The following is a 12,344-nucleotide window of genomic DNA, read 5'->3' as shown; positions in this document are numbered from 1 at the left end:
GCATGTGGGATCCTCCCAGACCAGGGCTCGAACCCGTGTCTCCTGCATTAGCAGGCAGATTCTCAACCACTGTGCCACCAGGGAAGCCCAGCTTTTAATGTTTAATCATACACTTAATTCAAAACTTACCCAAAATATTTATATTGAAATCTCTATCCCAGTATGAAACAAAACTAGATGAATAGTTTCATAAGTTGCTGTTTAAGATGATGAGCAAAAAAGACAGTATACGCTTGAAGAAGTGGAATTGAAAGCAAAGCTGACTGGTAGCACATTCAATTGGAATAGCTGTTTTCACAATGAGTAGAGTGGAATTGTGCATGTGTATAATGAATAACAGGGATCTAAGGAAAAGAGTCATTCTCCCTATATTTCAGTTTTATAAGCTCTGCATCAAAGATGAGTGGTATTTACTAAGAGTACTCAAGAGATCAGTAATACTTTGCCTTTTTTTTTTTTTGCTCACATTCATCTGTACCTGCCCTTCTTTCTGGGCAGTCTCGGATCACCTTCTGCTTGTCTAGGATAATAAAGTGTCTGTTTCTGTTACAGGAGGCATTGAATTTCTTTCCATCCTCAGTAATGCCCATATAGTGTACTATGCAGATCTGACTGTGCTTTGGGTAAAGTACTCCCATATTCCTAATTTCCGTTGGCAGCAGACCGAGAGTGGAACACATTGCCTTCTCTATCCCCTTTCTTAAAAGGAGCAAAAAGTGTCTCCATTTTAAGGAAATGAGAAGATAATGTCATAATGGATGATTCTTTTCCTGACAGTTGACAGTGTCTCTTTTCCTGATCACTCAGGTTTTCCCAAACTCAATCTTTGTTTCACCTCTGTTTCATTTAACGAATTTGATTATTCTCTCCAGGTAACACTGACTTTTCTTATTTTTCATATTACTACTTAAAACTAGATTTTCCTGGTTTTTTGACTCATTTTTCCTCAGGTTTTTGCTTCCTTCTCATGTCCCTTAACTGAGATTCATCAAATCCAGTCCTAGGAATTTCCGTTTTTTCTTTTTCTTTTTTCAGCCTATACATCCCCATTTCTTTAGGTATTAAGTCTTGGGCTGATTCCTTCTGTAAGCACACACACACTCCACACGACCAGATATGAATTATTTTACACACCTGTAATACACATGTGTATTGTATATACACATCTGTATAGTTCCCATCTGTACTTCAACTATTACAGAATAGTTCTACTTTGATGTTATCACCAGAATCTTTCATATCTACACCCAGAGGCAGCATCTTTTGCCGTAAACTAGGTTCCCTTTTCACCTTTCCCATTCTCCATGTCCCCTTTTAACTCCCAATTTGGTCACTAGGCTTTTTTCTGATTTCAAGTAAAATGCTGTTCAGATTTTCCTGTTGAGGCAAGTCAGCACAAAAGCCCAGGAAATGAGAAAATGTAGGATTGCAGAAATCTGCTGCTGCTGATCTCAAGATGCCCGTAGCAGCATGGTCAGTAAACGACTGCAAGGACAATGCCTGAAGCCGTTGGCAAAAAACCTCACATCTGCTGATGGCCACAGCGCTACCTGTAGCTGCCCCTGGAGAATAATGACTTCTACTTCTCTTTGACCTTTAAAATTTTGTGTAATTGTCTCTCGTTGGTGGATTCTCAAAATAGAATCCTGCTGGCAAGGGAGAGTAGGAAGAGCTTCTAGTCCCTGCCATACAGGGAGGGAGTAAAAGATGGGGATGGTGTGAAGTATCAACAGGTAATATCAAGCACATAACCTCAGTTCCCTTAATCAGAACAGATAAAATCTCTTTTGGCTCAGAATAGTGGATCCAGCAATTCTGCTTCTGTGTATTACCTCAAGGAAATGAAATCACTATCTTGAGGATTTATCTGCACCCCCATGTTCATAGCAGTTTTATTTATAATAATTACAACGTGGAAGCAAACTAAGTGTCCATTGACAGATGAATGTATAAAGAATACGGTGTACACACACACACACACACACACACACACACACTCACTCACTCACTCGCTCACTATAAAAGTCCTGGGTATGTAAATGTATATAGAGTACAGTGACTAGTCAAGGACCTTATCTGCCTTATTTACCAATCTATTCCCAACTTTTAGAAAAGAATCTGACACGTAGTAATTACTTAATGTTTATTCAATGAATGAATGTCCATGAGTAAGGGATTGATCATGTTGTGTATCTTTAAATATAATTCTGTTGAGCCCGATAACAGTTATATGTGCACTGACTTAGATGTCTGGTATACTTCTAAGTGATGAGAGAAAGTGACATAAAATGATGTAAACAAAGTATCTCATTTGTCTAAAAATTATATATATTTTTCTATAATTAGATAATGGTGGGGAAAATACTATTAACATACTATTAGTTAACTATTAACTATTAATACATACTGTTAACACTAAGTATGTAGGATGTTGGATGGGAGGTAAATGTGTTATATTTTTGTATTTGAATGTTATTTAAATAAGTATATGTAGTTTTTTAATGAAAGTAGGTTGTAAGGAGCAACAAGTACCTTGTTCCTTTATTATTTGGGACCTCTTTTTTTTTTTTTTTAAGCCATACGCGGGCCTCTCACTATTGTGGCCTCTCCTGTTGCAGAGCACAGGCTCCGGATGCACAGGCTCAGCAGCGGCCATGGCTCACAGGCCTAGCCGCTCTGCGGCATGTGGGATCTTCCCCGACCAGGGCACAAACCCGTGTCCCCTGCATCGGCAGGCAGACTCTCAACCAGTGCACCACCAGGGAAGCCCTGGGACCTCTTTAAAAATAGAATGGTGTTGGATAAAACTCAGAAAACTGCTCTTTTAAAAATTGTCTTTTTGGGGCTTCCCTGGTGGCCCAGTGGTTAAGAATCTGCCTGCCAATGCAGGAGACACAGGTTCAAGCCCTGGTCCGGGAAGATCCCACATTCCGCGGAGCAATTAAGCCCGTGCGCCACAACTACTGAGCCTGCGCTCTAGAGCCTTCAAGCCACAGCTACTGAAGCCTGCGAGCCGAGAGCCTGTGCTCCGCAACAAGAGAAGACACCACAGTGAGAAGCCTCTGCACTGCAACGAAGAGTGGCCCCCGCTTGCCACAACGAGAGAAAGTCCGCGCACAGCAACGAAGACCCCACACAGCCAAAAATAAATAAATACATACATTTATTTCTTAAAAAAAGAAAATTCTCTTTTTGTACTAAAAGCATATATCCTCACTTAAAAAAGATAGAGAATTGCGTGGAGCAAAATGTTTTAAAGTTCCTCATTCTGCCTTTCTCTTCCTGCCTTGCCACCCACACATACTCAGAGAAAGCCATTTTTATATATTTTCTGTACATACGTAAACACAAAAGTTATTTGCTCTTTAAAAAACTTAACCTTATGCATCTGGACATTCTTTCCATCTTTGAACATGAGATTTATGACATTCTTTTTAATGGATATGTAATACTTCATTGTATTGACATGTACTGTAATTTATTTACCCAGGCATACATTCTTATTACATCTTCTATGTTCGTACAAAAGAAAATTATTTAAGGAGGAATATCTCTCTGTCCCAGTGAAATGTTAGCAAAATAGTACATTTAGTTTTGAGACCTAAGCTTTGGTATATATCTATTTCTCTATTTTATTGTATATTCCCCTTTAATGGTTATGGTTTCATTCCTGTATATTTCAGGTCTTCGTATCAATGGAGAACTAATTACTGCCTACCCTCAGGTGGTGGTAGTGAGAGTACCGACCCCTTGGGTGCAAAGTGATAGTGACATCACTGTTTTGCGTCATTTAGAGAAGATGGGATGCAGGTTGATGAACCGACCTCAAGCCATCCTGAACTGTGTTAATAAGTTCTGGACGTTTCAAGAGTTGGCAGGTCATGGTGTTCCTCTGCCAGATACTTTCTCTTATGGTGAGTTAACTAATAAGAATTTGTAGCTTAAATTTTAGAGCACCAATACGTTTTGAAAGCCCTACTAAACTAATAGGGTTATGTGATATAAGGAAATTTGTGAACAAGGAAGAACTCTTAGAAGCGATTTTCAGTTTTAACAAACTGGGCAGGAGAATTATGAATCTATGTATGGTATGGGTAGAATGGACTGACCAAACTTTCTGTAATGGGCCAAATAGTAAATATTTTGGGCTTTCCAGGCTATAAGTTCTCTCTTGTGACCCTCAGTAAAGCTGTTGTACTGTGAAACGTGCTATAGACAAAGCTTAAACAATGAGTGTGGCTGTTTTCTAGTAAAACTTAATTACAAAAAAGGGCTGTATGCCAAATCAGTCCTTAGTGTGGCAACCCCTGAGGTAAAAGAATCTGTCATCTCTATAACTTCTGATTATCTTCATTACCATTTTCATGATAATGGTTCATAGCTATTTTCATACTTTTAAAGAAAATTACACTGTACTAGGTGTGCTTCAAACCAGTGCTTCTAAAATCATCTGTGGTAGAGGACTATTTTTTTTTTTTTTAAGACTCATTTGCTGTGGATAAGTACATGTAAAGTACCGTAAAAATAGCAGAGCAATGCCAAATTTCTTTCTTGTGCTTACTCTTTTTGTATTTATTTGGACACATACCAGTAGCAAAGAAGTCACAAACAGGCACGGGTTACCGGACCACACTTGGAGTAGCACTACTGTAAACAGTATTATGTTAATATATTTCCTGCCTTTCCAGTTTTTCTAGTTTGGAAAGAATCAGACTTGCTATAAATCAGTATACTTTTTCATAAAAATATTTCTTAAAATGTCCAGCAGAATGCTTGGAGAGTTAACGAGGCTTTAAAAAGAAATTCCTGTCCTGTTAACAGTTTGAGAGTTCTCTCTTCCTGATGCTTTTGAGATATTATATAGCTTATTTCATCGTTCTACAATTCTCATTTTAAGAGAATGGAAAGGAGAAAAGTATATTAACCAAATTAATGAATATTACCTGTGCTCTCACATTTAAGGTTTAAAATTTAGAGACTAGGTCATCTTAATATCTCTAAGCTGCAAATTTATGATATCACAGTTGTTTAATGAACCTTTTCTTTGTCTGATTATTCTGTCATCATGCTGATTTTTTACAACTACAATCCATTTTTGCTGTAGCTTTGCTTCTGTATCATTTGTTCCTAGGAATATAAACAGAAAGAACAAGACATAACCCATGGGTACTGAATAGCTCAGTGTAGAAAGAACTCTGATTTATAATAGAGATAAGAAATATTAATTTGTGTATTTGATGAGAGAGAGAACCATGCCTGTGCATGCAGCATCTTTTCAACTTTGGATAAGTCTACCCAACTGCCTCACTCTTCTGTTTCTTAATCCAAATAGAATTCTATATACTAAAGTAGATCTTGGCTTCTGTTATTTGTGTGATAGAGAAATAAGGGCTAAAAATATGAAAAATGTTATAGAATCAGGAAACTTCGTTTTAATTTATTTGAGTTGTATATTAGAATATTTATAGTTTAAGATAGTTTTTATCCATTTTAAAAGGAGTGGTTGTTTAACTGAAGGCAAAATTTAGCCATCAGGTTATTACCTTATACCTCCCTTGTCTTGCTGACTTTAGTATAGATAAAATTTATCACAAAACACCTCTGTTGCTGTTCTTAAATTTCTTTTTTGCTCAAACCAGGTGGTCATGAAAATTTTGCTAAAATGATTGATGAAGCAGAAGTACTGGAGTTCCCAATGGTAGTGAAGAATACACGGGGTCATAGAGGTGTGTATGAGTTGTTGCTACCACACATAATATTGAAATTACTCTTGAGAATTAATAAGTGGTTATACAAAACAGAGTTTTTAAGGCTTAACTTAGATCTGCGTTGTATTTGCTCATGGTTATTGACTAGACGTAGTCTTGTCAATTGAAGTTTATATTGAAACAGAGCTTTTGAAACAGAGCTTCTGAAGAATTATTGTAGGGAAATTGCTAGGTGCATGGTACCTCAGACTTACAGAAGGCGCTTTTGTGAGTTGTTCCTCTAGGCTGGAACAACAACAACTCACATTTCTGTTTAGTGGTTATCCTAGAGATATATATATATTTTTTGTGGTACACAGGCCTCTCACTGTTGCCCCTCCCATTGCGGAGCACAGGCTCCGGACGCGCAGTCTCGGCGGCCATGGCTCATGGGCTCAGCCGCTCCGCGGCATGTGGGATCTTCCCGGACCGGGGCACGAACCCGTGTCCCCTGCATCGGTGGGCAGACTCTCACCCACTGTGCCACCAGGGAAGCCCCTATCCTAGAGATTTTAAGATGCATACTTTAATGTAGGCTGAGTCTCAGTATCTTTATCTTCCTTTTCAACAATGCAAGGATTCTAGATCACCAACTCCATCATCCCCATCCCAATTTATATAGTTTGAAGGCAGTGTATAAAATACCTTAATAACTTCAGATTAAGTAACTATTTCTTAAGGCATAAAATGATTCATAAATCCAAGTACTTCACAAGGTTTAGTGCTTTGACAGAGATAGCTGGGTCAGGGTTCAGCTGGGACTTTTGACTGCACTGTTTATACTTGGCTTCTCCAGTATGGCAGCAAAGAAGTCTCAGGGCTCCTGCAGTGAATGCTCCAGTGAACAAAGAATCTGTGTGACCTTTTACAATTTAGCCTCAGAAGTCAGAGAGAATTGCCTATTCTGTTTTTTTTCTGAAGCAATTACGTCCCCTCCTAGATTCAAGGGATAGGATATAGATTCCGCCTCCTCTTGATGGGAAGAATGTCAAAGGATTTATAACCATGTTTTTTTTTATTGTTGTTTTTTTTTTTTGCGGTACGTGGGCCTCTCACTGTTGTGGCTTCTCCCGTTGCGGAGCACAGGCTCTGGACGCGCAGGCTCAGCGGCCATGGCTCACGCGCCCAGCCGCTCCATGGCACGTGGGACCTTCCTGGACCGGGGCATGAACCCGTGTCCTCTGCATCGGCAGGCGGACTCTCAACCACTGCGCCACCAGGGAAGCCCTATAACCATGTTTTAAAAGCAGACACTTCTGTTGGCATAGAAGTAGTAACATACTGCTATTTTACTATATGCAAACATGGCATCTTAATATTGTGTAATATATAAAACATATGTTTTAACTCAGAAAAATATTTTGTTGATAATAAGTGAGGCTAGTATTATTGGCTAACCTGGAGGAATACAAATCTTAAGAACACAAATATTTAGTTTGTCTTTATATACATTTTACCATAACGCTGTTACTTTGGTTAAAAAGCAGTTGGTTCTGAAAAAGTAGATTGGGACACAAGAAAATGCAGGTAATGATATCAACTGCTCATAGTTTGTTGACTTACATTTTTTATTCTTTTCGATCACAGGCAAAGCAGTTTTCTTGGCTCGTGATAAGCACCATTTGGCTGATCTAAGCCATCTTATTCGCCATGAAGCTCCATACCTGTTTCAGAAGTATGTTAAAGAGTCTCACGGAAGGGATGTACGTGTCATTGTCGTGGGAGGCCGTGTGGTTGGCACCATGTTACGCTGTTCAACGGATGGGAGGATGCAAAGCAACTGCTCACTAGGTAAAAGCAATGCAAGTGTCTTTCTAGGATATAAAGTAATACTATTAAAGCTTATTCAGTGAGTGTTTGTATATAACTTAGATCTTTTTATTTAATATGTTGAAAAACATATCTTTCACATGTAAATATGATTCATAGATTTACCACGAATATAATAAAAGTATAGAATTGTTTTTCTAGTAATGACGTTGGATTTCTCTGAATCATAAATTTGCTTTCACCCAGGCTCAATTTGTACCCCAATTTGCACATGTGTGAAATGTCTAACAAATTCCCTCTTTGGTCATATTATTTCATTCAAGCTGTGTCCTAACCCATTTTACCCATTGGTGCAAAGAATGTTGCTGATTTTGATTTGCTTAAGTGTATATCTTCTGAGATTTCTTACTGTTGAAGCGCCTCAGAGCGTAGTCTGGGTTTTTTCTTCTTCTCTGTGTATTTTACGTTCTTGGTAATCTTACCTAGCTCATGGCTTTAGATGCTATCTATGTTATTATTTTCAAATTTATCTCTCCAGTTTAGGCTTTCTTCCTGAACTCCAGGTACATATAAATCACTGCCTCTCAATATCTCCATGTAGATGTCTGTTAGATACTTTAGTCTTAACATGTCCAAAACTGAACTCCTCATCTAACTCCTCCTCCCAATATGTCCCATCCACAGTTTTCTCCTTATTGTTTTTTGGCAACTGTATCTTTCTAGTTTAGACCAAAATCCTTGGAGTCATTCTTGATCTCCTCTCTAGTCTAACACCTCATATCCAAACTCCTTGAAATCTCTACTCTCAAGATGCATCACCTCTTGTTCCCTCTCTCTTCCCATGAGAGGATTAGAACAGTTTTACTTCCCTTCCTACTCCTCCCTCTTGATTCGTTCATTCACTGAACAAATATTTTTGAGTACCTCCTAAGTATCAAGTACTGTTACAGCAGTATGTTGTATATAGCAATGAACAAAACAGACAAAAATTTCTGCTTCCCTGGGCTTTGTATTCCAGTGTTTTACTGAAACCATTTAATAGTTTTAGTTCAAGTCTATAATAGAATTTCTTTTATTGTGTGTCTCTTCTGTTTCAAGAATCCTTATGTAGCACTTATTTTATCCATTCCTAGGCAGTCTTTATCTGTTTAGAGTTAATTACACCTGTATTGCAAGAATCACACTACTAGTCACTGTTTACTCCCCATCTGCATCTTCCCATATCTTGAGTTTTCTGTCCTTAGCTATTTGCTGTTTTGTTAGTATCTTTTCTTGATTATTTTCCCTGGATGGTGTATGTGAGTGATAGATACCTCATAGCTTGCTTTCTTTCTCAGAGGAGAATGATATATTGACTGAGATAGGATTCTTAAATTGTGTGAGTCTTGCTTCTGTTCTACTGCTTTACAGTTTACACTTTTGCAATTGAATGTCCAAATCTACTCTGATTTTGGGAGGGGGGTAGGTAATTTATATTCTTTGTAAGTTTGTTTTGTTTTGTTCTCTTATTTTTGGTTGTTTTGTTTTATTTGGAATGTTAAACAGTTTTGTCAGGATATTTTTAGATATGTGTCTCTCCTCAGTCAGTCCAACCTGGATTTTAGTAAGCTGTTTCTATCAGATTCAGTTTTTCTAAGCTTCAGGAAGATTTCTTCTCTCCTTCTGGGGGTTAGGGTTTTTCTGATTCAGTTATCCAAATTTTTTTATCCTTCTTTTGTGACTTCACCTCAGGTTTTTTGTATGTGCTTCAAAATATTTCTTACAGTAGATTTTCCAAGTTATAAGTTAGACTCATAAAAGCAACTCTCCTTCAGTTCCTCTGTTGAAACTTTTAAGTTGGGTAATCATGTTTTTGTGTTAGTTCAGAGAGTCTTTTTGTGCTAAACTTGAATTTGTGCTCTTATTTCTTTCATTCAAGTCATAGACAGCTTGTTATTTGTTATTGTCACGTCACATCACAGCTCTGCTCTCGTTATTTGGAGCATTCCAGATGGCCTCAGTGCTATGGATGCTGAGAAGCAGTGTCATTTAATTCTTTGGCTAGTGTGCCAGTCCCCTCCTTCCTGCACTCCCCTCCCCTACTCTTCCAGCCACAGTAGTAAGGGGGACTCTGGTCATATGTGCATTTACCTTTGGTCTCTTTGGGTCAGGCATACTTACATAGTACTGATGTCAGCCTTCCTCCTGTTGAGCTCCTTAAGCCAAGGTTTTGTCAAAATTCTTTTGCTTTCTAGTCCTTATCTAGTCCTTTCTAGTCTTGAAACGTGTCTCCAACTAGTTCAAATTCTTTTCTCTTAGATACCAGCAAAGACTTCACATACACTCCTTCAGCTACCTGAAACCCCAGAATACTTCTGGCTTAGCAACAGCAAAGAGATTAGAATTGGGACTGTGGAGGAAGAGAAGCATTTTCCTAGATTCTGTCCTCTCTCCCTGTTATGCATCTCTATTTTTACAAATCAAAATCTGAAACTGATAAAAACCAATACCAACATTAAGTGGTTTAAATGTATTTATGCAAAAGTTCCATGTTATTGCAAGTAAGATAGGCTTCAGTGAAAGTTTAATGTCTTCAGAAAAAAATCGCCTATGGAAAAAGTACTAAGTCATGAATTTGTCGAGAGACTGTGTTGGAAGGGGATTCCCTAATGAAAGAATCTTAGACTTCAGAGTCCCAATTTTACACTAGAATAACACTTTTGCTATTCTACTGATTTAGAAGAGAGGTTTAGCGTTAGAGGCTAACTTTAAGGTCAGCTTTAGTTTTACTCCAAAATTTTATCATTTTGGTAACTTCTTATCTTATTTCTCTTTTGCCAGGTGGTGTCGGGATGATGTGCTCATTGAGTGAACAAGGGAAACAGCTAGCTATCCAGGTGTCTAATATCCTGGGAATGGATGTGTGTGGCATTGACCTGTTGACGAAAGACGATGGCTCCTTCTGTGTCTGCGAGGCCAATGCAAATGTAGGTTTCATAGCCTTTGATAAGGCTTGTAATCTAGATGTAGCTGGTATCATAGCGGACTATGCCGCCTCCCTTCTGCCCTCTGGCCGGCTCACCCGGCGTATGTCCCTGCTCTCCGTGGTGTCCACGGCCAGTGAGACTAGTGAGCCGGAGCTGGGTCCCCCAGCCAACACTGCTGTTGACAACATGAGCGCAAGTTCCAGCTCTGTTGACAGCGACCCTGAAACCACGGAGCGAGAGCTGCTCACCAAGCTCCCGGGGGGCCTATTCAACATGAACCAACTGCTAGCCAATGAAATCAAACTCCTGGTGGAGTGATTCCACCAGTAAATAATTAACCAACAAAACCCTTGTAAAACTTTCTTTTTCTTCTTTCCTTTTTTTCTTTCTTTCTTCTTTTTCTTTTTCTTTTTTTTTTTTTTTAAACCAACTTGCAATGCTGTTCATGGAAAATGCTCAGAAAGATAAGAGAAAATTGAGTAGGATTAGTTAGGAGGGAAGAATGGGGAGATAGACGAGACCTTTGCTACTAAGATGTTACTGACTTTGATTTACAAATCCTACAGATAGAGAGGCAGAAGAGGTAAGATACAGAAAAATGTCAGGCTCTCATAGTTTTACATTACTCAGAAATGTGTAGGCTCTCAGGCCATGAAGAACATAATATTTTCATGGTCTCTTGCTTTTGTTTTTGTACAGTTGGTACAAATTTCAGAGTAGTGTACTTAACATTGTGTTGTAATCCGTGAGGAAGACATCTACCTAAATTAAAATTTTTTTACACAAATCTGAAAATTCAGCCTATACACTATTATCTAGGAGCTTTATGTTCATAGTTATGAAATCTTGAGGAGCTCTGTTATTGACTTTTTCCCCCTTAATTTGGGTGGGAGTGCAACGTGAATGTGACCCAATAAAGATTTTTTTAAAATGATAAAGTTGGCATGTTTGCATGATAAAAGGGAAATGAACAGTATTGCAATGTCTGGCACACAAAATAACATTTACTCCATTGTAGATAAAATTGCACTAGTTAAAAATATGTGCATTGACTTGTATTTGTTAGTGTTTTAGCCTTTTTTGAAAGATATATGCTCTGTTAATGTTGCATTTTTTTTTTAAATACATGCTAGTCTTAATATTCCCTGATCTATGCCTGCATCTTTAACAATGGCCAAAGTGAAGAAAATGCTACCTTTTTTGTTAACAAGACACTGACTTGAAACATGTGCATTTAAAGCCTTTTATTTTTTTCCTTTTTTCTTTTGGTGGTTGGGCATTTAAAGAATAAGGACAAGGAAAAATATTTTTGGGGGGCAAATCAAGGGTCTATAAGTTCCTAAGTATAAAGTTGAAGTGATCTCTAATACCAGCGTTATATATCTGCATTTTTCACATTTTAGGAGGGTGTGTGTGTGCGTGTGTGTGCACGCACGTGCACGCTTGCATGTTTATGTGCTTTGCTTTTTGTTTACACCAACCAATCAAAAAGGAAAGATTCTAGAAAATGGAGCATGATGGGAAACAGTTTTTTACTTTAAAAAAAAAAAACAACTGAGTCGTTTTCATAACTATAATCTACTGGTAGAGGTACTCACCTAAAGACATGAGGAGAATAGCTGCTGCTTAGGCTTTTGTGTATATGTATGTTGTTTGCTTCTTTTCTTTAGACTGTTCAGTGTATGATTTATTCCAGGCTACATGCTTTTCCTCTGCTTCTTGCTGTGCATTTTCTCCTATTACACATAGGTTTTGGGTTGGGGTGCACTGACCTTTTTTGTTTGGGGACTTATTTAGCAATATTGAGTCTCTTATAGCCCTACTCTGAAGCCTTCAATATTCTACTCTTTATATTACTTTA

At 38.1% G+C, this 12,344-nt stretch overlaps 1 protein-coding gene across 1 annotated transcript; it reads left to right on the top strand.

Moving 5' to 3' along the window:
• Nucleotides 1-1,470: 1,470 nt before the first annotated feature.
• Nucleotides 1,471-11,708, top strand: RIMKLB (ribosomal modification protein rimK like family member B). Its single transcript, XM_007469502.1, has 5 exons — nt 1,471-1,552; nt 3,684-3,914; nt 5,640-5,726; nt 7,335-7,538; nt 10,338-11,708. The coding sequence occupies exons 1-5, from the start codon at nt 1,471-1,473 to the stop codon at nt 10,799-10,801; spliced, it is 1,068 nt and encodes a 355-aa protein (XP_007469564.1). The 3' UTR covers nt 10,802-11,708.
• Nucleotides 11,709-12,344: the final 636 nt, after the last annotated feature.

This window comes from Lipotes vexillifer, unplaced genomic scaffold (genome assembly GCF_000442215.2).
Source record: "Lipotes vexillifer unplaced genomic scaffold, Lipotes_vexillifer_v1.1 scaffold395, whole genome shotgun sequence".
Classification (NCBI taxonomy): Eukaryota; Metazoa; Chordata; class Mammalia; order Artiodactyla; family Lipotidae; genus Lipotes; species Lipotes vexillifer.
The sequence above is the reverse complement of the archived record's forward strand: the minus strand, read 5'-3'. Positions and strand labels throughout refer to the sequence as shown.

Bases quoted from the DNA above. Each gene is read 5' to 3' on its own strand.
- RIMKLB (XM_007469502.1), top strand. From the start codon at position 1,471: ATGGTCAGTAAACGACTGCAAGGACAATGCCTGAAGCCGTTGGCAAAA. The intron at 1,553-3,683 runs GTAGCTGCCCCT...TGTATATTTCAG, and splicing joins TGATGGCCACAGCGCTACCT to GTCTTCGTATCAATGGAGAA. The intron at 5,727-7,334 runs GTGTGTATGAGT...TTTCGATCACAG, and splicing joins GAATACACGGGGTCATAGAG to GCAAAGCAGTTTTCTTGGCT.